The 27,958-nt window shown below is 42.2% G+C and overlaps 1 protein-coding gene across 1 annotated transcript; it reads left to right on the top strand.

Annotated features, from left to right (window-relative positions):
* The first annotated feature begins 1,472 nt into the window (after window positions 1-1,472).
* Window positions 1,473-27,958, top strand: SYCP2L (synaptonemal complex protein 2 like). Its single transcript, XM_064441734.1, has 32 exons — window positions 1,473-1,508; window positions 2,810-2,834; window positions 3,781-3,866; window positions 4,001-4,089; window positions 4,190-4,224; window positions 4,952-5,094; window positions 5,539-5,591; window positions 5,959-6,004; window positions 6,787-6,879; window positions 6,970-7,030; window positions 7,482-7,630; window positions 7,707-7,764; window positions 10,093-10,211; window positions 10,627-10,696; window positions 10,863-10,908; window positions 11,565-11,610; window positions 12,670-12,731; window positions 14,320-14,368; window positions 15,528-15,583; window positions 16,481-16,535; window positions 17,111-17,267; window positions 18,359-18,408; window positions 19,510-19,606; window positions 20,041-20,132; window positions 20,298-20,361; window positions 22,061-22,192; window positions 22,901-23,025; window positions 23,684-23,778; window positions 25,245-25,344; window positions 25,425-25,483; window positions 25,970-26,039; window positions 27,274-27,958. The coding sequence occupies exons 1-32, from the start codon at window positions 1,473-1,475 to the stop codon at window positions 27,331-27,333; spliced, it is 2,478 nt and encodes an 825-aa protein (XP_064297804.1). The 3' UTR covers window positions 27,334-27,958.

Here is a 27,958-nt window from a genome sequence, read left to right on the forward strand (position 1 = left end):
GAAAGGTGAGTACCATAAATAATCTTAACCATCTTAGCACCCAGCTCTATGTGTATCGGACTAATAAAGCACGGTGCTCTGTGTTGCTGTAGGAACTGGACAAGAATGAATTCCTGAATGTTTCGCTGCTGCTAAAATGTATACAGCTGTACTTAAAAAATGATCTTCAAGAAGGGAGGAGTTTGTTTATTGAGCAAGGACTGGTAGAAAAGATGAGTATAATACCATATACAAGTTACTAATGTGATTTAAGGTTGCTCGCATGAGGAAAAGAATGTAGAGGATGGCTTGTTGTCCACACAGAAAAAAAATATGGGTTTTAGTATATTGCATGAGCTGAGTGGGGAAAAATATTTACTTTCATTGCATTACTTTCAGTACAGCAGCTAACATCACAGCTTCACCTTATCGTGAGTTAATGGGTTTGTGGTTTGTTTTTTTTTTTTAAAGCTGACAGTGGAAGGAGAGGATGAGTTTCAATGAGCCCCATCTGTGAAATTATATAGAATTTCTAAATACATTTTAAGTGCTCCAGCAAAATACAATTTTAGGAATAGAATTGATGAGAAGTTTGTGTTTTTATATTTTTGGAAACTGACATACTCTTTATGAAGGTCCCTTTTTAGATACATAGTAGACCAGATGCATTCAATCTGAAATTGTATCTTATCTTCTAATGGCACAATACCGATTTCAGCTGGTAATACTGGTAGTAGCAGAAATGCACTTGTGCCTCAGAGGAGTAATACCTGGATCTAATGTAGCTGGGAAGGAACAGTTAACACTTGCTCTCTGCTAGCAGAGTTGTACCAAGGAGTCCTCAGTCCAGAACATTATAATCCTGCCGTGTAATCATGCTTTTCAGGGATACAGTTGCTCAAAATTCTGTATGAAGAGATTATTAACGAAATTTCAATAATCTGTGCTCTGTATCTCCAGTGAAGCATAGATTTCTAGTTAGCCACAGGTGTGTGATGCTATGCAATATGTTTAATAACATAAAGCATTAAAATAATTACTTTGAAAAAGCTTGATGGATTTTAAAATAATACTGCACTGAGAACTGAAGTCCTCTAGAAACTTCCATAGGAGTTACGATGCTACTAACACCGTGCGTTTTGTCAAGAGGGTCCTGAGCACCAGGAGTGTGTGCCTTGAGATAAGAAAGAATGACAGGAGGGAAATAAATCCTGCTGAGTGGGTGTGAAGGTGGTACTTTTCATGTTGTCTTCCTAGCAAAATTGAGCTCCGTAATGCTGTGTAGCTTTCGACACAGTACATGACTCTGAAGTTCAAGGACTTAAAAAACCCCGTCTATGTATATAATGTTTCCTGCAGATCTATTTAGTTTAAGGATTATGAACTCTTCTTCCCAGGTTTTAACTGATTCTTTTAATTTTTACCTGGTGTCTTGGTTTGAAAGAGCAAGAGCATTTGTGACTCTCATCGACCCAAATGAGAATAAATTTTTGATGTTGCTTCTTGAAGACTTCTTTGACTCTGCATTGGTATGTACGTGTATTAAGGGGACAGAAGGGCTGCCTTTATTGGATAGAAAGCCGTTGTTCACAAACAGCTTTCTATTAAAAAATAAATAGTTAAGCAGACCTTGTGCTCTAGGACTGAGCCAGGGATGCACCTCAGGTGGTGGGGACAGGCAGGGCCCAGGAGCCTGCTCTGGGCTGGCGTTAGGCTGAGATTTGATGCACCTGGGAGAAGTTGCCATGGGGTGGCAAAGGGCTGCAGTGTTTGTTCATTTTCTAATGTGAAGTCAAGTGTTTGTTTTTGCAGGAAAATGTGCAAGTTCTGACACATCTTGTAAACAAAAGCTTTTGTGCTGAAGCCCTTGTTTTAAAACCCAAGATACTGCCACTGAGCTGCACCTTACATGCAAATGTGTCTGCCACAGTGGTCTTGGCAATTTGTTCCTGCTGTGGTTTGAAACGGATGATTTATTTCTAAAGAGTAATCTGAACTGCTTACAATTCTCATTTAGGTTTCTATTTTAAATATTCATAACTTTAAAAGTATTGGAGGCCTAGTGACATAAGTTTTCAGTAGGAAGAATGTGTTTAGCTTCTTTCCCCAAGCTGTTCCCCTAGTCTTGCCTGTAGCTTACCAGAACTGTGTCACTTTTTGCATCAGAATTTAGTTGAATACTTAGGACTCTTTTCTGGAGACTTGAGAAAAAGTATTTGAGCAAAATAAAATTTTCTTCTTTCTCTACTAACCACAATAAAATTAAACACTCTACTTATTTGTCAAAATTTGATTTCTTTGTCTTCCTGGTCCACTTTTTCCATATGCTTTCACTGTGGAGGATGAAGTGTTGTTTTATTTGTGTTGTAGTAGTTATTTTTTTAAAATTATTTTTAATTTTCCTCAGTAGTCTTTGACATCCTTCAGATATCATATGCTATGATATCTGGTACTTTATGTGTTAACATAAAATGTGTTTCTACATAGGCCCATATGTGCAGTAAAAGTAATGAAGTGGTGCCACGATGTGGGTTTTCCAGGGAACCTGCAGGCTCTGCACACTCGAGTGCTGCTGAAATCCCTGGGGGAAGTGGGTGCTTTGCTCCCTTTACTGTCCCTGCATAATGCCAACCTGTATGCTCGGGGTGACCATACATGATATACCTGTATCAGGTGGCACTGCTTTTCCTGATGTGGGTACAGTAATGTTTTATGTTATTTTAGCCCCTGAAAGGTGTGACAGTGGGGGCATAAATGCTTCGGCACTTTGAGTACGGCTGTTCTTGGGTTGTGGTGTGTTAATGGAGGCTTCCTTTACTTTTTCCATCAGGTGATTTGCAGGTGTAGTAATGAAGGTCAGTATTGCTTTTCTTTCTATTCCTTGAAATCCTGAATCTCAGTCTCAGGAGCGCATTATTTAATTCTGCTTGAACTCTATTCCCTTTCTCTTTTCCCCTCCACTCCCTACCTCCTCCTTCCCTCTGCAATATTTTCTTTAAATCCTCCTAATTTCCCGCCAGCTAGCTTTCATTAACATTTATGTTGGTGTACAAAACATTTTATTGTTTCTCTTTATTTGCTTGTTTTGAATATGCTGGGGGAAAAAAAAAAAACAACTAGTTGTGGTATCTTGTTTAAACAATCCACATCAAGTATTTCACTTGCTCAGAGTAAGTGGTGCTTCTGAAAGGACTTAAGGTTAGACAGTCTGCTCTTGCACATCTATTCCTAGTGGCTTCAGATGTTATTCCCTTGTTGAAGGCAACCACCTCCACAGAATAACATGGTAACTCCTTCTGCCAACCTAACTAGGCGGACGGATGTCTGCGTGTGTCTCGTTCGTTTCAGTGGCAAGATGTTGTCTGTGGCTGCAGCTGGCTTTCCATTAGGGCAGGGGAGCAGGTGCTTTCAGAAAGAGCAAGTATCCACGTGCCCAGACATCCAGGCTCACTAGTCATGTAAAAACAAAGCATTAGATTGTGGGCCTGGTAACTTGAGCTTATTCGTCCTTGTAGCTTATTCTAGCGGGAGGAGAGTGGGCATGAGTGTCTTCTGGCTAATGTTCTAGTGGTTTGCTTTGACTTAGTCAAAAGCTGTATTTTACAGATTTATCTGTTGCACTTAGTAGCTTCTCCTTTCTGTACCTATTTCAATAGTTAGCCAGGTTGAAGCTTTGTTTAAAACTGAATCCCCAGCTGGGATATTCTTATTCCTTCAACACCACAAACTGTAGTTACTTCAACTATCTTTTATATGGACCAGCTTGTTGCTAGCTTGTAACCTTTCAACTGATTTTTCTAGGGAAGAAAGAGCTGGTGAATTTATTTTTACCTGAACTAGGGCATCTAGTGACAGAAGCAGATATTTGCTGTGCTCTGCGTCAGGAGGTAAGACTCTTACTAGGAGAAGAAGATACAGATATGTGCACACGCAAGTGTGTGTGATTAGATAAAAAAAGTGAAAAAACATGTTACTGAATTCTTTCCCTTCCTATTCTACTCCTTCCTCTGTGGGGGGAAAGGCATTGAGGACCCTCAACTCTATACTCGACAGTGTCCCGCGGGAGGAGAGAAAGAAATTCCCTCTGTCTGAAGAGATGTGCTCACTCACGTAAGTGGCTTTCCCTCCAAATCTTGTTGCAGGAAGATGGTGTTTAGCTACAGGAGTTAAAGTTATTTCCACTTTAACTCATTGCTTTATGTTGTTTCAGGAAAGACATTGCAAAAACTATACTGGAGGTTGGTGGTAAGAAGTGCTTAGTGGTTATTTTTATGAAGCTGGGGTTGTCCAGCTTTACTTAATCTGCTTATTTATTAAAGATGAATTATAATGTAAATTATTTCCTTATAGATAGTTGATTTTTGGGGAGGAAAATCAGATGGTACTTTAAGAAAATATTAATCAAAAATTGTTAGATGCAACAATGCATTAGTTCTTTCTGGTTAGTATTAGTAATTCATATTACCTAATAAGAAAAGCTGAACTGATGTATGCAGAAATGTAATTAGATCAGCTTTATGTACATGTTTACAAAATATGCTTGCTGTTAGTTAAAATTTATTTTTTGAAAACTACTTTGCCACAATGTGGACAGACTTCAGTCAATAAGGTTTATAGCCTCCTGAGGGAAATCTTGATTGGTTTCTCCCGGCAGTAACCCTTTCTAGGGTGTTACCGTTGTATGTCAAATGGAACTGAATTGGAGTGAGTTGGTGATGAGGCTTTGCTCTCATCCCCTCCCTGATCCTCACAAACATCTCCCAATGCATGCCTGTGTCTTATGGTTAGCAGTGCTCCGCACCTCGACCTCACTGAGCCTGGAGCTAATGCTTGGCTCTTACCCTCTGCTGTTTTCCTAGGTGAAACTGAAGCTTGCTGATGAATGCAACTGTACGGTATACTTGTAGCAATGCTATAAGCCTCTGTTATGCTGGAAGGGGATATTCATCCTGTGCTTATGTTTACCATGTAGATTATGACCTTCAGGTTGCCCTTTCAGAAGCACTTTGTAGGTTAATGACAAAAAAATGGAGGGATGACCTTGTTCACCACTGGTTTGAAGATAGCTATCTTGCTGAAGCTTTCAAAGAGATCAAGGATAGAGAATTTGAGACGGTGAGGGTCCTTATTTTGAAAACATACCTGACAAGTCTGTATAGGGGCTAGTTTTGGTTGAGTTCAGTTAGGATGTCCTTGTAAGAAGTTCCTAAAAAATTGGTTTTATAAATACACAAAGTTAGTTATTTGTGGATGGTGAGGTTTGTTTTTTTTTTCAATCTAGGAAATATAAAATGGCATATTGTTAAAATAGCTCTTGCTTCAAAATTATTTTACTTCTAAAACATAAATAAGTTAATTTTTGTGGTTTAGGTTTGGAGGCTTGCTGGCCATAAGTTGGGCCCAACCATTTGTAGCACTCTGAGTGTTTCTTCCCCAGTGGCCTTTGGCATCACACTGACTAGTTTAAGCTTTTAACTGGAGTAGAGGTCACAGCCCAATAAAATAACTTTGCAAAGGAAATGTAGCCTGATTTTTAATAAGATGTCATTTGTCTTGAAGGACTGCAGAAAATTTCTTAACCAGCTAAATGAAAGGCTTGGGGATGGAAGAAGGTAAGCTGTGAACCAACAGAATAAAGTGGTGCCGTCATTAGTGCCGAGAGGAAAATCTAGGACTGTAAACTGACCTGGGTTATATTAAAAAAACCCTGAAGGATTTACATCACGAATGTGAATAATTAAGTTCTTAAGACAGAGATTTCATTCATTTTAATGGTGGTTCTTTTGAAAGTAAAATCAATGAAGACAATGCAGCATTACTAAAATACTGTATTCTCTAAGCTTTTCCAAGCTTAATTTACTTCTAGGAATTTATTAATTCTTTTTTTGAAATCAGATTAGTAACCCATCTTAATGATTTTCTTTCATAAAGTTGAACTCTGGTGTTGAATGTATCACATGAAGTCTGCTTTTCTTCCAGAGTCTATTCATTTCCTTGCATATCTGCTTTTGCTGATGCAAACGAGGTAATAGTCCTTAACGCTGTGACACCTTCCCTACAGTCTTACTGCTGTTAAAATGTTACTTTCTGTGGTATAGGTGGGTTTTTTTCCCCTCCCTGTTTTTCATTAGAGAGCTTAATGTTCTGGAGTGTAGAGTCTAACCTTCTGTTCTAGTTGGAAAGTTTTCTTGTTTGTCACTTACCTCCCAAATTACAAAAGCAGAGTCAGCAGCAGTATCAGCCAGATAGAGGCAGTGCTTCTCTTCATGGTGATGACAGAAGAGAGATCTCTAATAGGAAACAGGAGGACAGGACAACTCTGATTCCTCTGGCAGAGCTGCTCCTGGGCTGCCAGAAAACAAGATTAGCATCGTGCCCATGTAGGGGAGGTCATAGTCTCAGTTACAGATCCTGCCGTTTGCTTTACTGGTCTTTAAGTAAATGCATTTGTGGCACCATTCCTGACCATTTTATCGAATCAAAACCAAGTTCCACTGCTTCTGCTTATTTCAAGTGCTCAGAAACAGAGAAAACTTTCACAGACTCTCCTGCCACAAACATGCGAGCATTTGTGCATTGCTTTTCCCTTGGTTGATGTAGAGCCCCGTCTGACTTTCTGGGTATGGTGGGGTGAGTGGTAAGCTGGCAACTCACAAGTTGATCCCAGCTCTTATTTCTGTACGGTATGCATATGTGTACAAACATGTAGGACAACTTTTTCCAATTTCATCTTGTTAAAGAAAACTGAGACTGAGACAGCTGTTGTGGGGTTTTTCTGGGAATGGCAGCACAGCTGTTCTTCTCCAGGTGAAGAAGCCATCGGATGAGAAGCTGGAGGAGTTCTGGATTGACTTCAACATTGGTAGCCAGAGTGTGACTTTCTATGTGGACAGTAATGAGGTATCAGTAAAGCCCACGTGGCCCTGGGTTAGCCCTAATGCAGCGTGTGCTCACTCAGCCCTTCTGATGTGGTGGCTTTGGTTTTCAAAGGGTGCTCTTTGGGACTCTGTGAGGCTGTCGAAAGAAGCTGTCAGCAGTTACAGCCTGAAGGGTAAGGTTTTCCAACCAGCATTATCCTATGTTTGGATGTGGGCCCACAAAACATAGGGAGCAAACCTAAAATCTTAGCACTGCTGAAGAGAGTTCCTGTGTCTTCTCTGCTCCCTGTCATGTGCTTTAATGGTCCCCTCGCACCAGCTCTGTTTGGACTGTCTGAGGGCCTGTTCTGCACAGTTACCTACCCTCCTTACCCAAGCAGGACATGTTGAGGGGTCAGTTTATAGGTGTGCTAGGGAATAGCATAATCATCTAGATCAATAAGAAAGAAATGGGTGAACAGGGTAGTTGGAAATGCATGGGCAAGTTGTAAAAGAGACAGTTTAAAAAAAAAAAACCAACCAAGCAAAACCAAACAAAAAAAACCCCAAACACTTATTCAAAAGTTTTTGGAGTGATAGACTGAATGTCTTGCTCTAAACAGATTTAACTTTTTTTTTACCCAGAGGATTATGGAGAAAAGATCGTTAAAATTTACATGAAGGATCCTGCTATTCTTAACAAAACAGAAGCAACAAAAATCAAATTATCTTTCAGTGCTGAGTTTGAAATCTTAAGTATACTTAGAAAAGTCCTGGGAGATGAAAAAATGATGGTAAGTAGCTACCTTTACTAGATAAGGACTACTTTTTGTAAGATCACTTTCACATGAGATTAATTCACACCAACAGATAAATGTGGCTGAAGAGTCTGTCCATGCTGGGATGCAAGCCAAGCAGAACGAAGCAGGTGATTTAAAAAAAAAACGTTATTTTATTTCATGAAATTTAAATCGCTCAGTTTTGAAAATAAGTATCTTCGCTTTCAATCCACAGCTTGCAGTTAACCACAATAAAAAAACAACGCAAAAACAAAGCAACCCCCAAGTTCAGTGTTCTGCTGTTCATATCTTGTGAGCTTTGTAACTGGTGTTTGTGGTGGGCACCATGGCCATCTGTGGCTGGGACTGCATGGGCGGGGGAACTGCTCACAGAGAGGATCTGTGCTCTGGCAGGTAGTCTTGCGAGGCACGTCTCAGCTGCTGGCTGACCTCTGACATGTTAAGTGTGCGCAGTAGCGTTCCTCCACCTGCAGGTGCAGTGCAGTGGGATGCCCCCATCTAGCCTCCCTTGCTTGGCCCACGCGTGGTTCCTGGTTTGGCTGGGCTGTGCAGGTGCCTGTGGGAGAATCCCTGCAGGAGGGGACAGTGGCATCTGTGTGCCCATGGAAGCGCAGGTCCTCTGGTGGACCAGCGCTTGCGCCTTGGCACTTAATGCGCCCTGCTCTGCGCAGTGGAGGTGTGTGGTGGGACGGTCCCTACCAAGGCTTCCCGCAGGGAGGCGAATTCTGTTTATCAACAAGGTGGTGTGATAGAGAATGGTGCATTCCAGTGCCCTCACCCTGCACAGAGTGGATGATGCCCTGGCGGTGCCTGGGACTGCTGCGGAAGCACATCCAGCGGGGCAGAAATGCTCACCCGCAGTCCCTGTTTGTAGAGGGAGATGAGCAGCAGCACAGCTCCTCTCTGCTGGAGGTCACCTGCTGCTGTATGCAGGGGCATCGCAGGCGCTGCAATAGATACCTTGTGTTGCAGGGCTGTGTCTGTGTGTGCCCCAACTAGAAGCATAGCTATGTGCCTTACAGTAGGGAAGGCTCTTAGCAGGGCCTGGGATAGCCGTTATTTCCTCCTTCTCACCAGCCTACAGCCAATGCTTTGTATTTCTTTGAATTGAGCACATTGAATTTGCTGTGATTAAACGGTGTCATTTCCCATGTTGTCAGTGAAGGACGACATCTGCAAGATGTCCCTTTCCAGGATCTTTTGGCTGAGTTCAATTTTGTTCCAAATGATAGACGTTGAGGGAACGTAGAGCCCGAAGCACAGGTGTTAGACTGGGTGCCTTACCCAAACAAATGTCTGAGGGGAAGAGAAAGCAGCTCCTTTTCCCCCTTTATCCCACTCTGAAGTTCTGTAAATCCCCACCAAGGCTGTGACATGGTTTGAGGAAAAGCTGCTTTCAGCACAAAAGCAAAAGAGGTGCACACAATCAAAATTGGTCTTAAACAGGAAATGTTTCCTTGGCTCAATTTCAGTATCAAAGTATTTGAGAGGTGGCTTTTTTCTGTATAGTGATCTTTGCTGTTTGAAGGCTGGTATATGTCCTTGCTGCAAAACTGGCAACTGTATTTCAGTTTTTAAAGTGATTTACTTTTTGTGGTAGGCTGTTCCCTGGTGTAACTTGCTTAACATATTTCCACATCTTCTAAGACTATGAACTCACAGCTTGCGCTGTACTGTTACCACCTGCTGCCTCAGGAATGTATCACAAGTTTGAAGAGCCCTTAGATTAGGTAGCGTTCTTTCTGTGCCAATGTTAAAATCCAATTTTTACTTTCCTCTTAGTTAGCTTTCCTCTTAGTGACTGTGCATTTCAGATTTCTCCAGCTGAATACTCAGAAGAGCTACTTCCAGCTCTAGATGTCTGAGGCAGTAACTTCTTCAGTAGTCCTTCCCATCTTCCTCTAGTTACAACCCAAAATGAGCTTGGAGGTGCAGGTGAGGGAGAAGCTCATTTATCAGTGTCCACCATGACACACACACAGAGGTACAAGGTGGGCACTACTACTTGAAGCAATCAAGGAGTACAAAGGGCAGAAGGTAGTTCATCTGTAGTGAAACGATGTTTACGGTGCCTGGTGGAGATTCAGTGGAGGCAAACAGAGAGATGGTGGAAGGTCTTGCTGGTCTGTTGCTTTAGCTAGACACAAAGGGTTTTTCTATGTCTTCTAGAACTAAAAGTCAAGGTAGCAATAAATACATACAAGTTTATAATATCTTATATAGTATCAAGGGGCTTAGAAGGGATAGGCTCAAGATGATGTTTATTTAGCATTGTTATTCTGCACTGGGTAATTTGGAGATGTTTATTTTTGCTCTCTTAAACATGATCTTGATGTTTGCGCCTAATAAGCTGCACTGCTATGTTTTTATGCACATGTGTAAGAATGGAAAGAGGGAGTGGTGTGTGTGTGTTCAATTACTGCAATGACATTCTTACCCCAGTTGCTGTTCTGCAGTGATACCCGAGTCCACTGATCCACAGAGGAGGAAAGATCCTTCAAACTCTGAAAACACGGAGACTGTATCAAACAACTTAGCCTCTCAGCACAGCCAGCAGTTAACAGGCAATGTAGCAGTAAGTGTTTGGTACATGGTGAAACCATCCTTGTGCCTCTTTTCCCCCTTCTCTAGTCTGCTAGTGGTTAAAACCTTCTTTCAAAGAAAGCTGGTTTGTACTCAAATCCGACACTGTTTTCAAACTCCATCTTATATTGCTGGGAAGTCAGCCTCCAGAGCTGAAATTTTGGCAAAACTGCTTTAAAAAGAACAAAGAAAATTTACTCCATCTTGTAAGGGGATGGTGGGATGCTCTTAGTGAGAAGCTGATCGTATCGCTTATACAACCTAAAATGTTTTATGCATGGCTAATAACAAACCTGTCATCCAGCTGTTGCCACAGGCTAGCCCTGAAAAACCTCTGTTCCTGAAAAACTCCCACTTCTCTATTGGTCATATGCATGCTCTGTTCATGGTTTCGTGTCTCTGAGCAGAAAAAGGTTAACTCTGGTGTCACCGTGATTGCAGTGAGCCAGCAGACTGACGCAGAAGATACTAACCAAGGCTCAGGTCAGGCATGGCTCCCTTCAGTTCCTTAAGTCTGACCCGGTTAAGTGTCACCCAAGTGACATGGTGAAGGCTCTGCTTTTGTGGGCCTTACAGCAAACGCAGTTGAAGCGTTTCATAGTAGCTCCAGAAGGTGAAGCTGTAGTTTCCTTGCCTTCTTCAGCAAAAAAGTCCAAAACTCCATCTCCAAGGACAAAAGCTAAGCCTAGGTGAGTGTCTTGCAGACAAAAAATTGCAAGGTGGTTTTATTTCCTGGGGTTTTTTTGTTCTGTTTTTCCTCCCCTGGGTCTTTAATGCATGTGATTTTGAGGTTTATTCCATCAGTTATTAAACAGAAAAAAAGCTTCTGTTTTGCCACCCTGGGTAGTAGGGCTGGTGGCCCAGAGTTACAGCACTTCGGACTTGCAGAATGGTGATGTTTGGTTACTGGCTCGGCTGCTACCTTGGTGTGACTTTTCTTTCTCATCACTGATTTACTCCAAATACAAGGTGAGCGTACAGCTGTATTACAGAGAGTTTAACTTCAGCTGTGTAACCGGAGCTCACCAGATATGTAGCTGTTCATAATGAAGACCATGAATTTTGTGAAAGATCATGTGAATTTGAGTTCAGTATTATATACTGAAAAAAAGTATTATATACTTTTTTTAGAGCTTTGCGGGACAGCATTTCTTATAGTTAATGAGCTGGACTTCTGTAGAGGGACTGATTAGCTTTTTTCCCTACACACTTTTTGAACCATTGCTTTGATGCTAATTGGTGCAAGGTTTTTTTTCCTCTTAGTGCTTCACAAACTGACTCTTTGGGCTTTAAATGAACAGCCCCCTCAGCACTACATTCCCCTCATGTGTCCTCTTGTCCCCAGTGAGAAGCCCCCAGAAGAAGAACCCATGGAGGAGTCACCACCAAAGGTATGTTTGCCTTGGGGCCCACCTGAGTGAAGAGACATGGGGCAGGGAAGAGATAATCTGGTGGAGTTGCAGAAGGTGGCTAGGGTGCACTGACCTGCTCCTGCCCTTGAGCAGTGTCATGAGCCCATGTGGTGTCATAGCTGATGTCATGTGCCATTGAGCACCAGGAAAGAGCCGCAGAGGCAACAGCTGACAACCTCATTCTAGTGTGGCCCAACCAAGTAGTTAAAGCTCAGCTGAGCTTTATTCAGTGTATATACCCTGGCAGTGGTGTGCTGTACTTGTGTTCCAGGAGCACGGTGTGTGGGCAACCAGCCCGGACCTGTGTGTGGGACACTCATGTCACAAGACGTATGCGTGGTCTGCAAGAGCAAAGGTTTGCTTCCTGAAGGGAAGCAAGTCTTAGAAAACTGAATAAACACAGCTGTAGACTTCCATCTGAGCTCTAATGATCCTCCCACATTAGATCCATCTCTGTACTCCTGGCACAGGAGCTTGCAATCTGTGTCAATTAACAAGTAACTGAGGGCCATCTGTAATTGTGTTTCTTCAGACAACTTGAGCACTTGGAAATTTCTACTGAGGTGTCCAGGTATTTAAAAAAAACACAAACCTATGCACTACACAAGAGAAATTAAATTCCCAAGGCAGTAATTTTAATTTGGAGTAGGTACTTACGTGTTATAAGAAATGCACATTTTGGGCTTGTCCTTGGGTTTACGTTTCCAGGTACTAGGTTTAGGGGTTGTTTTTTTTAAATAATTTTTTAACTGACAGTTCAAAGGTTTTGTAACACTTGCCCGCTGCACAATGAATTCAAAGCTTTTGAGCTACTACTTTTTGTATCCTCACCCCCTTGGCCCCCCAGTCTCAGCTCCAGGACACTCATACTTTCTGGTAGGAAAGAACCTGGCAGGAAACAGTTGCAGGTGGACAGTTGTGATAGGAGGAACGAAGCTTCCTGACACTCCTTACCTCTGCTCTTAGCAGCCTGTAGGATAAGAATATGATTTGGCATATGGTGGTCTGTAGATCCTGCAATTCTTTTCTTTTCAGAAGGATTCTACCTGGGAAAAGAGAAATAGAAAACCAAGTTTTGCCAAGCAGAGGGCTGAAGGCAGGTATGACACACAAGCCTTGTGCCCATGCAGCGTCTGGTGTACTGGGTGATTTTAGACCATTTCTAGCACTAATGGGGGGAAGGAGTGCCCACGGGGTGGGCTGTCTGAACAGAACAGACAGCAAAACAAGTGTGAGACTATGATGGGTCATAGCTGGTCTCAGGGAACCTTTGGGTCCCCAAAGTAATAAAGATTTCAGAAGCTAACTCATGTCTGCCAAAAATGCCCACACCTCTGTGATACTATGTCATGTTGGCTTTTCCATTTTTTCCTCAACCAACTGTATTCTTCCCATCCAACAGCGAGTGGCAGCTTCATTCACAAATACATAAGCTTTTTCTGATATTGTCCCAGTTTTTTGGCATCTCATGTCCTAGAGTTTCAGGATGGCCTCTTTCTCAGCTTGTCCCCCTCCCTCACCTGTATAAATCCGTCTGCTCATGTTCAAAGCTAGTGGGACTGAGGGCAGATGCACTCAGGGGTGTGAGGGCCATATGCAGTCTGTGGCACTGGAAGTCTGCCTTGTTGCACCCTCCCCCTGTGCTCTCTGCCAAGTGTTGTGTGCAAGTTAACATCTGCTGCTGGGCAACTGACCAAAATGAACCGTACATGAGGGTCCCTGCTGCGGTCCTGGCTGTTCCGGGGCTTCCTTGGGTGACTTGCTTCAGCCTACTGACCCTTAGCTTAAAAAAAACCCCAAATGTTTAGATGATTGTTTTTTTCTTTTGATTACTTGTAGATAAAAATGGGAAAAATGGGTGCAGAACTCTCTCATTTCTACAGGTTCTGGGTTTTAAGATCAAATAACTTGATGCTGCAAATATAGGTGTAAAATGGGAGTAGGACTGTAGAAGTTCGAGCTGGAGGAGAAGGTCGTAGTTGGTCACTCTGCTCCCTCTAGTGTTTCATATCAAAACGAGCATTTCTTTCCTTCAGGAAGCTTTAACGAGAAGAGCTCAGTTCTTTAGTCTTCCTATTCTTTCACTAGTAAGAAGGGGAGGATATACTGTATGTTGAGCAATAGTTGTAGGATTTATTTTTTTAAATAGTTATGACTTGGAGAAACAAATAAAGGTACAGTTAAGTTTAAATGTTGAAAGACATGAAAACAAAATCTAGATGCATATAGGGACGTGATTAGAGAACAAACATTAAATGTTAGAATTTTCAAAAGGGAATTAAATGGGTTTTTTGTTTTAAATGCTTCTGCAATTATCTTTCCATTCATGATTTCTTCCTACCATGTATTATTATTGGTGACGTGGGAACAAAGTGTCCACTACATAAACAGGGATAGGCTAACTTATACCTTCTGAATATTTATTGTAAAATTAAAAATCTACAATTGAAAGAGTGAGAATCAAGGCAGACAATAATAGAGGCTAAGTAGGAAAGGAACAAGTGTTTTTTCAGAAGCTGAGAAAACAGCATTTGAGGCATATGAAGTATCTGAGTGTTTACTATATAACAGGGTTCATAGCGGAGGGGGTGGAAACAAACCACTTTATCCCCCCCATATTCATAGTGAAGTTCTGTAGGGTGACTCATCATGATTGTACGGCACTGCCACATATATGTTGTTTTGCAGGAAGGAAATCTATGACTTTGAAAACTCAGACTCTGCAAGTCGTGAAAAGGTAAAGTTGAGACGGCTGTTAGGAGAGGGGCTGAGGTCCCAGCTCAGCACCTAATAGACAGCAGTAACTTGAAGCAGGGGATGTCTCTTACTGCAGGAATGCAGTAAGGATGGACACGCTGTTATAGTAAAACAGGCAACTCGGATTCTGAGGTTCCGGTATTTCTGTGTGGTGCTATACATGGGAATATTTTTTTGAGGCGGGGAGAGTGCTCATCACTTCTTGAATCTTGTGGTGTGTACTGTGTGATAAAACCAACCGCAATAGGAATTTGAGTGGTTGCTTGAGCGAGGCTGTGGGATATCTTTGTAATTGAAGGCCAACTTCTGTTTGCATTTTATGGAATATTGCAAGCAGATTGCTGAGCATCCTTCACTTTGTGCTCCTAGGCTAAACTAGAATAGACTGAAATCCATTTCAAGCCACACTTGGCATGTTGGGAATCCCTGGTTAAAGCCAGTCACTGCAAAACTTTTGTTGGAAATTCAGCTTGACTTATATTTGCAGACTTGGAAAAATTGAATAAAAATGAATCACTCTGCTTTGAAACTTTTGACCAGTTCAGATTTTCTCAGGAAGCTGAAAACTTGTTCCTGATGGCTTCTGTCAAGGTGGCTCCAGTGTACAAACCTTTTGGCTTTCAGCCTCTTCCTTGGTGCAGGTGCTCTTGCTGCTGCCTGTTAAATCAGAGATGATGGGTGCTTAATGGGACACTCCAAATTTGTTATAAACTGGACACTGTCCAGTCCTTGCTACTGCCACTGGGTGTCAGCATAAAACCCTGCTTCATGGTACCCTGCCCAACATCCCACAGCCCTGTCCAAAGGCTGTCCAGGTACTGTGCGCTGCATTTACAGCACGCTGCTACTAGTGGTGTTAGTGCTTAAAATGACATTTTTATGACATTATTGTTTAAAATAAGCATTATTGATAAAGCAAGTTAAAGAGAAACTAAGCCCATTTTTAAAAGCCAAATGTTTGTCTATTATAATTTGACACTTTCAATCAACAAATCCCACTCAATTAAAAAAGTTGAATTTCCATTCTGGACTTGTAATCCATTCCTCCTCTAGCCCTTTTGAGTCCTGATACATTTTAGTTTTGTATACTATTTTACAGGGTAATTGAAGTCTAAGAAAAATACCTGCTTCTGTTTTAGGTTGCTGAAGCCAAAGGAAAGATTTTTGGCTACAGAGCTTCTTCACAAAATCAGAGGTACAGGATTTTATATCCACCATTTATGAACCTTTTGCTCTGTGAAAGAAGAGTTCATTGCCTTAGTTAAGCTGTTATGAATTGGGATCAAAAAGGCTGTGTGATGTTTCTAATAAAATAGTTCGTAGAATGATAGAATAGAATCATTAAGGTTGGAAAAGACCTCTAAGATCATCCAGTACAACTGTCAACCCAACACCCCCATGCTTCCTAAACCATGCCCTGAAGTGCTGTATCTATACATCTTTTAAATACCTCCAGGGATGGTGACTCCACCACCTCTCTGGGCAGCCTGTCCCAATGCCCGACCACTCTTTCAGTGAAGAAATTTTTCCTAATATCCAATCTAAACCTCCCCTGATGCAGCTTGAAGCTGTTTCCTCTCATTCTATTGCTGTAACTTGGGAGAAGTAGTAACTTGCGTAGCTGCCACAGCATCTATGGATGTTGTCAATACTAATATTTAAAGAGTACCTGAGAGAATAATGACTCGTGTCCATTTTGGCAATAAGACTTAACTCTCAAACATTCCCCTTCTGTGATCGTATTCCTGAATTACTGATTTAATTTTCAAAACTGTATACACTCTTTGCTTTGCTTTGGCCACTTCCAGTTATAGCAAACTTCCAGGGACTTGCCACCTCTAAGTAAGTTGATTTTTTTCTTTCAAAAGCTGATGATTTCCAGGTATTCCCAGATTTCTTTGGTTAGTTTCTGAAAGTAGCAGAAAAAACTTCGCTAATGACTGTGCATTAACAGTTTTGTTTTATTTTTATCCAGCTTGCCTCTTAAGGAGCCCCCTGCCACTGCTATTTGGCTGTGCCCCTTCTGCATTGCTGTGATGTGCTGTCACAGCATCTGCTAGTCTAACTCTGGTCTTTATGGGTTACTTGGCAGGAATTATGAAACAGGAAAAAAGAATGAGGAATCAAACAAGCTTGAGAGAAGGCTGGTAGGTCACCTGTGCTTCTTCATCCCTAGAGCCTTTGATTGCTGTGTGTATCCACCTGTACAAATTGGTTGCATCCTTCAAGAGGCTGCAGTTCTAAGGCTTACCCAGCGTGGAGGTGGAGAAATCTGTGCCTGGGGTGCCTCAAAATAGTCTGCTTGTTGCTACCAAAAGCAGTGCCAGGGTGCACCAGGACTTGCCAGGCCAGCAAACGAATGTCTGTTCATTTTTTTCCTTGCTCCGCTCTTGGCTGCAGCTCAGGCATGCTGAGGCTTTCCTCCTTGTGAGAGCTTTTTATCTGGATGCAGGAGGGAGGGAGAGATGAGGATGGAGGATGCTGCAAACTCCACAAGGCAAAGGGCAAGAGCCTGCCTTTTGGTGTTTTTATACTGCTGGTTTTATAGTTAACTGTTGCTGTTCTTCTGGCAGATTTCACAACTTAAAATACTTCACGTGGTGCACTGTGGGGAGGAAGAAATGGAATAATTTGGTAGCAAATGAAGGGGAATGGCTGGGGGGCTTCTGGGTGGACGTGAGGGAGTTGACTGAGCAGGACTCACTCTTAGTAGTGTCTTTAGTCTGGTTATAGGAAACATCTTTTCTCTGAAAGCAACAATGAAAATACAAGCACTGGTCAGAGTGAAAAAAGCTGGATCCTTGACCCTCAGCAACGGTCACTGACAAAATCTCTTGACTATACCCGAAAAAGACCCAGGGTGAGAAGTAAATTAAAAGGTAAGCTTGGTCCCCTGTTGACACTTAGCTATGTGCAACGTAGTGTGCTGCAGGTAAGGAAATGGCTGATGGTGGTTTGAGAAGGAGGATTTGCCTGAGTCCTGGACTGAGTAGGAGAGAGCAAGCTTGAGGCTGACAGCGAGGGCTGCCCAAGGAGGAGGTGCATCGTGCATCCTTGTGCTCGAAGAACTGGGCTCTTGTCACCTTTGCTCCGGTGAATGTACCGGGGTTCAAATGTTCATTTGCAAATTGGGCCTCTAAATATCTGCATGGGTGCAGTCCTCTGTATAACAAGGCTGAAAAGCCTATGGGTACTGAACTGATGGCTGTGTTGGTGCTCTTGAACATAAGAGGAGGAAGATCTCTCTGGATCTGCCGTACCTCCTCCCTACAACTTTCACTCCTCTTGTCTGCAGAAATACAGTTGACTTGGGGAATAAACCTTGAAAAACCACAGTTTGCAGACGATGGCACGATGCTTCCCTATTTATATGCTGACAGGCCAATTGTCCTCTGAGTCACTTACAAAATCAGATACGATAATCTCTGATAGTATCCTCTGCTCAAGCCTGACTAACAGCAAACCTCCCCTGTGTCTTTGCTCTATGGCTGCCTCAGCTGCTGGGACCTCCATATTCAAACTGAATTGCCCTGAAAGAGTCAGAATGTCTCTGTCCCTCTCACAGAGGATGAGCCTGGCTCAGGTAGATGTTGGTTTCTGTAGGGATGAAAAAGCAAAAGAAAGTTGAGGGAGAAATTATGCTTTACACTGTGTTTCCGTGGGAGGAGTTGTTCTCATTCCAGTGTCAGCCCACGCACCCTGGCTGGGCCGTGGGGATCATCAGACAAGCTGCTGAGCCTACCCCTTTTTTGGCAACTGCTCTGGATGCAGCAAGTTGCATACGTTTGCATCATTTAGAAGGTTCATTTGAAAGGGGTTTTGAAGCTTAATGCAAGTGTAATGAAGTTTTCTCTTGCAAATGCCTGGAAAACCAAATGCAAAACTGGATTATTTAGCTGCAGTGCAATCCTTAACTGGGTAAGACATACAATTACACTGTCAGTAACCAGGTAATCTTTTCTTCTTGCAGTTCTTCCAGTGTCTTCCCCAAGTAGTGGCAGCGACCAGCAGACAAAGGAGGTAAGGAGGTGCCATGCCTGGGTGCCTCAGATTTAAAAACATTACATATGCAGAACATGCACAAATGAGTGGTAATTAAATAAACTGGTGTCATTTTTCTTCTCAAATGTTCTGATGGACAAATTTTCCTACTAAGTGCTGCTGAGACTGTTGAGCTACTAGAGGCTGGGGAAACAAGGACATCTTTAGGCAAACACATGAAACTTCATAGAAACAACTGTGCATGAGCCCTGAGTATAATATTTACCTGCAATAGGTAGAAAATTGGGGAGGAGTTCACAAGTCTGGTGTGACACCAAGCTGATGAAGGTGTCGTTCCAACAGGAACGAATTTGGCTTTAGGGACATGCCTCAAGAGCCAGACCTGCCTGTCCAAATACCTGCAGAAATCCCAGTTGGGTCCCACCAGTCTGTGACCCTGTGCTGTCCTCTGCCCTGTCCTGCCAGCTGGTGCCTTGGGAAAGCTCATGTTCTCATTTGCGTTTTGCTGGCAATTTTCAGGGCTATTATTCCAAGTCCTGTGTTCATGCTGCGTCCTGGTCGTCCTGGTTCATGCGCTGTCATTCTCCACTTTCAGCTATAGCTCTGGGAAAACTAACGATGGATTATACTGGTGGGGGAATTAGTGGACTAGATATAATCAAGCAAAATAAAATACAGTTTAGCAGTGTCAGAGTTTTCCAGTGGCCAGCCGTTAAGTGCTGTGTATCAAATGTTTCGGAAAGGTCCCCATGTAAATACAGAAAGTTTGGGGAAACCTCTCCAGAACTGGTGGTTCCATTAAAAGCTTTTATTTTCCCCTGGAAACATTTTCTTTTTTTCTCTTGACTAAAATGCTTTGATTTTGCATATGAAAAACTTCATTCACTATACAACTCTAATGACTAAATGGAGAACTTAGGCATGCGTTGACCTTCAGGGCACAGATGTCCTTGAGTGTTGGAGAAGGCTATCAGTATGTTAGGCACATTTCAAGTGTATCTTTGCTCTTATTGTGTTTAAAAAACCAAACCCTTCCTCCCCCCAAAAAACCGAACCCAAACCCCTACTTCTGTACTTAAAGTTTAAATAAAATACATATTTAACTTGGTTTTGTTTTAGCAGGGAACATCAAGGCAAAGACCTCAAAAGGTGATGCTACAGAAAAAACCCACATCCAGTTCCAAGGGAGATAATTTACCTACAGTAGATCTTGCTGGTATTTATTACTCTTTTTCAATGCATTAAAAAGGTTGTTTTGATACCTGTGGGTGTGTGGTGGTTTTGTTTTGGGTTTTTTGTTTGGTTTTTTTTGTTTATGAAGAAAATATGAAGGAAAAAGGCAAAATTAAAAAAATTCTGCCTTGTGATATTTCTTGTAAAGGCTATGGGGGTGGATATTGTTTGTAGATAAAGCCTCTTGAGCAGGGAAAGCATTAGCTGGGGCTACTGAAAGGTGAAGGAATGAACTTAACTGGCAGCCAGAAATAAAACACCTTTTGGGCTGTGTTTGAGCCATTGTCTGTTCCCTGTATGAAGAGAGGGTGGTGATTTCTCTTCTTCCCCCTCCGCACATGTCATTAAATTGAGGTTTCTAGTCAATACAGGATTCAGCCTGTTTTGCCTGTGCCATTTGGCTGATCTCTCATGCAGATGAAATGTCCTCAGAGGAGATCGAAGGGAGTCCACTATTACTTGATCTGTCTGCAAAGGCCTATTCCAGTGATGAGGAGAAGGCCACGCAGGTGCAGTATGCAGCGCTTAAACTCCTCCTAATCTGCTGTCAGCCTACTTCTCATCTAAAACAAATGCATCATGTCGCTTTGCTTCCTATAACTAGGCAAGTACCTGGCAGCTTGTCTGCAGTGCAGGATGGGTACCTTCTTATTTTGTTGTCCTTCTCTCCTTAGAAGTTTCATGATGCATCTGGCAAATTGTCAAGAGAAGAAGAAACTTCTAAGCTGAAGGACTCAGGTTTGTCAGTCTCAATAACATGGAAGAGCTGTTTAAAAAATAGAAGGGGGTGTTGATGGAGTTGTCATCTTCTTTCAAAGACAAGTAGGCACTGAGCTCTTTGATATTTGAAGGATACTTTTTGCATAAGAAATATCTACTGTTTCTGTTTTGTATATCATGATAGGCTACGGCAAGATGCTTCATGTATGTTCCTGAGTTCATTACTAACTCTTAAATCCTGTCCTTGACCACAGGGGAATGACTAGCATAGCTTTTGAGAGCTAGGGATTTACAAACCCAAGATAAAATAGGTTTTGGGCGGCTTTTACTTATTTCTCATATTTTTTAATGATTTGAAAGTGCAGTGCAGCTTCATTTTAAAAAATAAGTACCCCTGAAAGTTGTTGACTTTCTTTGTACCTAAGGATGTAGGCGTAGACATCATTATAAGCATTTAGTAAATGGTGACTTTTATTACTGCTGTAGCATTTTTTAGGTAAGTGACATTTAAGGACCTTTCTTTAATAGAACAGAACTCAGATGAACTAATTCAAAACTGCAGCACAGTCTCTGTGATGGGAAACAACCGACCCTCAAGAAAGTCAAGCAGCAACGGGCTGCCTTCATCCTAATTCTGATGCTGATATAGTTCTGAGAGAGACTGTCTTAAATTACTGCTGTGACTATGAACCAAGTCACTGAAGCTTTGACTGCAGACAAAAGCATTCTCATGAGCTGGCTGTATTCGGGTTCCCAATGTCTCTCACCTATTCAGCATTTGCAGAATATACCTTTGCACCAACATATCTGCTCAATTTTGGAGGAAGATAAGTGCTGAGAACTTAATTTTTATCACTGTTTACTGTACAGTCTTACAGTGGGAGAGGAGTTGATACCACATGAAGGCAGAAGTTAGGGTTATGTTCAGAAATTTCAGGTCTGCTCTGCAACTGCATTTGAACACTTGGGCCATGAACCCTAAATCTACTTCAGTGTGCTCTTCGTGTTCCAGCCGGCCCCCTTGTCCTGGACTCCACCACCTTCCTGCTTTCTGCCCTGTGGAGACTCCAGAGAGATGGTTGTTCAAAAACAGACACCTCACTGATCTCAGAAAAAGTGGACAGTGAGACAAAATTATTATTTTTTGCTTTTTCAAGTTTTCCTTAATGTACAGGCTGCAGCCTCCCTCACCACATTCCTAAGGGTTTTCCTGGGTTAAAAGTAATTGTATGACAACTCTAGTGAAGCTGCAGAAAAGGCGGCTGTTATGCGTGTGAATAGTTTTCCTCTGTCCTGTATATTTATGCAACTCATATTTAAGCAGTAACCGAAATTAGCTCAGGAGCAAATGAGCATAAACGGATTGTGAGCTTGGACTGGAAAAGAGAAGGGGAAGAATCTGGGCAAGAGTCTTCTTTCTGGTTAGAATAGTGGGCCAAGAAATGAAGTTGTCTCCAAGATGGAGATGTGGTAGCTTTCCAGTTACCTGCATAGCACTAGGTAATGTAGTTGCCCACTTCTGCGAGGGAAGAGACTTGCTGGTACAGTCTTGTCCTGTCCTGTAAGTGTGATGCCAGAACCTAAAATTAAGTTGCCTGCTTTTCTGCAGGATTGGTAATTCCAGTGGTGCTTTTTGCTTGAGTAGGTGGTAGGTACTGCCACGTACCTCTTGCAAAACTACAGGTCTGTTCTGAAACATCTTCTATTCTCTTTCTAGATATATTTAGCGGCACTGTCATAAAAAAGCCTAAATTTTCCAGTTGGGAAACAACTCATTTGTCCTCCGACGCTTCCTATACACCAAGGAAATTTCTTGATTCAGTAGAGAAAGAAGCAGAGAGCCAAACAGGTAAAGTCAGGTTGGCAATTAAGGTGAAGTGTTTAAATGCTTTCAGCTTTTCTTTTTTGATGATAGAAATCATAGTCATATGGAAGCTTAGAGATGAACATGTAGGGGAAGAGATCATCTCCAAAAGTCAGAATGTAGGAGAATACATGTATTGCAGCACTGCCATTTGATACCACATATGTAGAGCTGTGAATAAGGAAATTTGGGTTTCCTAACCACAGTCCACTTGGGAGGCCCCTCAATGATGCCAGCATTTTCTAGTCTTTCTGAATAGTGATTGTCCAGAGCTATTAAAAAAGAAACTGGAAAAAGCATGCAGATAATGGAAAAAGTAACTGCAAAACACTGCAAACTCTGAACAGAAGGGGTTTAGGGTTTCCTCGAAATTAATAAGTAGAAGACAGGAAAACGGTGGCCTGACTCTTTTTCGTTGTGCTGTACTTTTGCAGTGCCATATGCAAATATGTTGCTCTTTGTGTTTGGTTAATATCGTGCCTCTTCTCCCACATTGCTTTCTAATAAGTCTTTCTCAATGCATTTTGGAGCAGTTTCCGTCCTGTTTGTGAGCTCTAGAAGAGCAAGACTCAAATTCAGGCTCTCTAACAAATGTTGTTGTTCACATGAACGACAAACCCTTTAGTAGCAAAAGGGTTTATATCCCAATAAGCCCTCCAGCACAGCACTAACTGGGCATATGCTCACTCTTAGGTCAGGAAATGGACGATGGTGTAGATGATGTGTTTTTTTCCAAGATGCTGCCTGAAGACTTCAGTGATTCAGGGGTGATTGCTGCATTTGAAAGCTTTATCCACCAACTAAAGAAATTGTTCTGGGTAATGTGCATTCTCGTAACATATGTGCCATGTTTGGCGTTTTCTCATAGTAAATGAAATTACCTTTTTATCACCAGGGCAGTTTGCATAAATATCCCATATATATTTTGTGGCCAAGAACAGATCTGTACTGGATCAGCACTTTGTACTGTGCAACCATGATTATTTTTTTTTGACTTGGTGTTAGGTGTTCACACTAAATTTTTAGTACTAGTCCTAGAATCAAGGCTGGAGGTGGTTGCATTTACAAATCAGTTATGATTAAAATGCTTGTGTGTGTTTGCATAATGCACAGTTTGCATTAATGCTGGTCTGAAGTGGTGATAATAAAGACCTGGTTTTGTGCAGTTAAATGTGTGGAGTATAGGTGAAGTTTGCTGCTTTGCTGGCTGGAGAGCAGGACCTTGACCTGAAGTCACATGGGTTACATAGAATTCTGTTGGTGTAACTAGTGTGGCTGAACAAAATCAGTTCGTATTTGCAGTATCCTACTTATGTGTCATCTCACTTAGGTTTACATTTGACATAAGATGGTTTCCACTAAGCTGAAAGGCAGCCCACGGAGGGGTTTGCCTTCCAGGGAAGAGTTTTGCAAGCTAGACTTTGAGGTTCTGGCTTGGGCCGTTGCCCGTCCCCTAATGGCTTGTCTTGTGGTTAGTCCCGGTACAAAAGGATGGAGACCAGTGCGCAGAACGCCCTGAGGACTTCAGAGAAGAATGTGTCTGCCCTGCTGAACCAGATACACCAGTGCAGGTAAGCTGTCTGCTGCTGACTGAAAACAGCTTCAGCTTTGCGTAAATTTTGATGTGAAAAGAAATGCCTCTTTGTAAGTGAACCTGACAGTAAGCTACTGTGCTCATTATGGTTTGTAAGGCAAAATGGCTTGTCTGTGTATCTCTCCTTCCTTTTCCATAAGATGAGTTTCAGAAGCATAGCTCCTGGGATTTTTCCTGCCTTTCCTGAAAGGGTAGAGTGGGTGAATTAATTAATGCCAAGTAAGCTTGAGTTAGCAGCAGTTGATGAAGCAGTCCTTAGACTGTCTTCTGATTGCTATCAGTGTTCACAAATCTGTGTGACACAACCCTCTTGTTACAGTTAGTAGCCCCTGTTTCTACATCTTTTGAGAAAGAAGCCAGACTCTGATTTACTTAATGAAGTGGGCGAGAAGAAAAGTAAGGGGTCTGTTATAGACCCATTTCCATAGATTGTTTCCATGTGCATGAAACAAATGCCAACTAGTAGACTTCACAGGCACTCACCAGATAGGGCTTTAAGCAGGTCATTTTGCTTCACAGGCTCTCAAATTTCTCAGATAGGATTTAAATTAAAAAAAAACTATAATGGATTTATAATAAGTGAAATACAAGCATAGCTTGAGATGTGAGTAAGTCTATCAGCATTCCATATCTACTACACGTTCAGTTTGCAGGATTTGGATCAAACGTAATATTAAACAACAGCCTTAAAGTGCAAAATCCCTGGTATTAATAGGATGTCTGAGTAGAATTTGCTTGTCATTAAGGTACATGGAGAAATTTGAGTTCCAAAAACAAAACCAGGGAATGTTTTAGGACAGAAGAGTTGGTGGTGGTGAGCTGCTGCCATGCTTTGATGTTATTAACTTAGTAATATGGAGCCAACCAAAGCCATATAGGACAGTGGGGACAGAGCTGTGCCAAATCTGTCATACCCCAGTGGGTAGTTTCTAAAGTCACCATCAGATGATGGCTTGGCATCCCACTGCCAGGGGAAAGGTGACAAACCCAAATGGATAAGGCTGTTGCTGTTTAAGGTTTAGAAATCACTGGCATCCGGTGGCAGTACCATATGTGTGTATCGAACCCATGGTAAAAAAAAAACCATCAGAGGTTATATGTGCCAAGATGCTGTCTTCAGCTTGGGATGTCTCTGCTGAAGTCCCTGGAGGTTGAGAGAGTATGCAGGGCAAATATTGCACTGGGAACCCTGTTGTATGCTCTGTCCTGGCCCTCCATTTTTGGCTGTTGTCTAAGACAGTCCATTTAGCTAAACTCCTTTTCAGTTTGACCTGGTACAGCTATTCATGTGCTCTGTGACAAACCTGAGAACAAAACTGCCCTATGTAGTTCAGCAGGACGTTTGCTTCTGCCTAAAGGCAGGTTTGGTGCTGAAGGGCTTGTCATCTGCCTGGTGCTACTGCACATTAAAGTGTCAAACTTGTTTCTGTTCTTCATCGCTAGGCTGAGTAAACTGGAGACCTTCCAGAAGATTGTTGTTGAAGAGCTTGCCAGTCTAGAGAAGGAAACCCAAATCTTGGCAAACATGGAGAGGGATGCAGTGGTGTGTACAACTTCTTGTGTGCCAGCCTGCGGAGGTACCCCTTCCCAAGTAATGGGGATTTTCTTTGGGGCTCTTTTTAGGACTTCTGGAATGCACAGTTGCTCAAACTGAATTCTTTCTGCAACCAGCAAAAGCAAAGGTATGTCTCTACTGGCTGTCCTGCATGCTCACAAGTCCCCTCACGGTCAAAGAGGGGACTAGTTAGGCTGGTTAGTACCCTTGCTGGTATATTGGAAATTATTCTGAACCCAGTCTGGCATCTTCACTTGGTGTCCATTGATGGAGCCTTTGCAGCCTCATGAGGGTTTTGAATTGGGACTAGGGTGCAATGAGGGACTCTCTGCATGGGAAGTTGTGCAGGACAAGGCACATACCTCAAGAGATCTGTACTGGAATCTGGAACAAGGTGTGCACCCTTTTATCATGTCTGTATCTATAGGTCAGAGGAGGTGGAGGGAGGCAATAATTTCCTATATTAAAGATACTGTTGGTGCAAATGCTGGGCAGAAAATTGCAAAAGGGGCAATCCTCAGGTTCATTTTTATTGGTAACTATATCTGTTCAAGTTGCATCAGTAAGTACTAATGCTTCACAGACAAACTAGCCAAGATAACTTTTCTTCCAGAATTCAGTCTGTTGACTCAGCCCTGGGTGAAACAGCAAAGAGTTTTGCCAACGCTACCCAGAATACAACGGTATGTACAGTACGCAAGCAGCTCTACATGAGTGGACTCTGAGTTGTGGCCTGACTGATAAGTGTTGGAAGTGAGCAAAATGAAGCTGGAGTCCTGGGAGGGGAAACCCTTAGTTAGCTGAGCTGTAGGACCCCCACTTCTGATGCATGGAAAGCATTGAGAAAGCAGTGTTTGCCCTGCTAGAGACTAAGGAAAGTGGTCGAAAAGCAGCTGCCTAAGAGAGAAGGTAAGGACAAGGACCATCAGGCAGTGATGCTTCTCCTGGGTTCATATCTTGGGGTTTCCTTCATCCCAAGGCTGGTTTCTGTGTAGTTAGTAACCCCTGATGCAGTTCTCTTCTGTCACTTTGTCCCACTTACCCTTGGAGTTGTGCGTCCGTGACATACAGTGGCTAGGAGCTCTGCAGCCCAATAACACCATGCAGGCTTTCTCTCATCTGCTTTTTAGGTCTGGCAACATCTAGCCTTGATGCCTCCAAGTTTCATTTCTAAAAACCGAATCTATTCATTTACCTTATATCCCAGTTAAGTATTTCTGTTTAAGAACTTAAACTCTTCAGAGTCTAATCACTAACTTACGCCCTCATTTTAACTTGTAGGTTAAGCTGAATACTCTGTTAATTATGATACAATACTTAGTTTCCATCTTGTCCATCCCATCACGTGCACATATATTTTTTGCTGCTGCTGCTGTTCCCGCTTTTATGCACAGACCTGATGGCTTTGGGGTTTAGCATTCCTGCAATAGGACTGATGGATTACTATGACATGTGTGATGCCGTGTGCCTGCACTGCACAGAGCTAAAGAAAGCTCCCTGTGTTGAAGGAACAGCCATGTCTGTAGTCAGTCCAGTAGGCTGGGCCTGGGATTTTAGAAAAGATGCTGAAAACAGAGGGCTTGCTTCTTTTAGCTGTTAAAGCTGGAATACTGAGCCTTTCCCTAGAGAAAAGTTTCCATTACAAGCACTGAGTTGCTTGGGGACACAGGCTTTTCCCTTACCAGAGGTGCTCCTTATGGAGGACACCTTTGAAGAGGGGCAGGGCTGAGGAAGGAGCAATCATATCATGGGAGCTGCTCATCCTGCAGTATCTTGTTCCAGGGTGGGTGCTTGAGAATTAAAAGCTGAATCTACATGTGCTTCTAAGATCTGTATAGTTTCCTTTCTTATGCAATACAAAAATTTGTGTAAACTTCTGAAATGTTTTAATTATCTTTTTTTTTTCCTTCCCTGCAGTATGAACGCCCAATGAAGAAGGCAGTAGAAAACAATGTGTTCCTGGTTCCTTCTGACTAGCAAACCCTTGAATTCATTAAAGCTCTTCATATTTGAGCACCTTATGCAGTGTAGAGAATACATCCTGTGAAGGATGTTAATTTATTTTAAATGGAAAGGAAAAAAAGGGGAGAAAAATAACATTGATGTTGATCCTTTTTTTGCTTAAAAAGAATACACACTGCTGAGTGGTCTGGCTTTGACTCCTGGGTTGATAACATCAAGTTTTTCTGAAAAATTGCAAGATGGGTCCATTAAATATCAAAGAAATAGAAAATGAACTGAATATTATGATTTAGCCACCAAACTGATGCATGTACTGGCTTTCTTTGAGTATTCTGCTAAAACCTTTATCAAATGTAAAAGCATTTAATGATTAATTCTAAGTAAAATATTGTTTGCATAGGATAATGATCTCCTAATTTCTTTTGAGTCGATGCACTGTGCATGCCTGCAGAAAGGTACTCTAGAGTCCTGTTATACCCTGCGTGGGGTGTGTTAGGGGTAGCCTTTCTTGTCTGCATCCAGCACTGTGGGAACTGCTGGCTTGAAACCAGAGCTGCTCGATTCTGGATTGCGGAGATGAAAGCACAGAGGGATATACTGGATATTGGCCAGATGCCTGATGGCAAACTGGAGACTGTGG

This window comes from Phalacrocorax carbo, chromosome 2 (assembly GCF_963921805.1).
Source record: "Phalacrocorax carbo chromosome 2, bPhaCar2.1, whole genome shotgun sequence".
Classification (NCBI taxonomy): domain Eukaryota; kingdom Metazoa; phylum Chordata; class Aves; order Suliformes; family Phalacrocoracidae; genus Phalacrocorax; species Phalacrocorax carbo.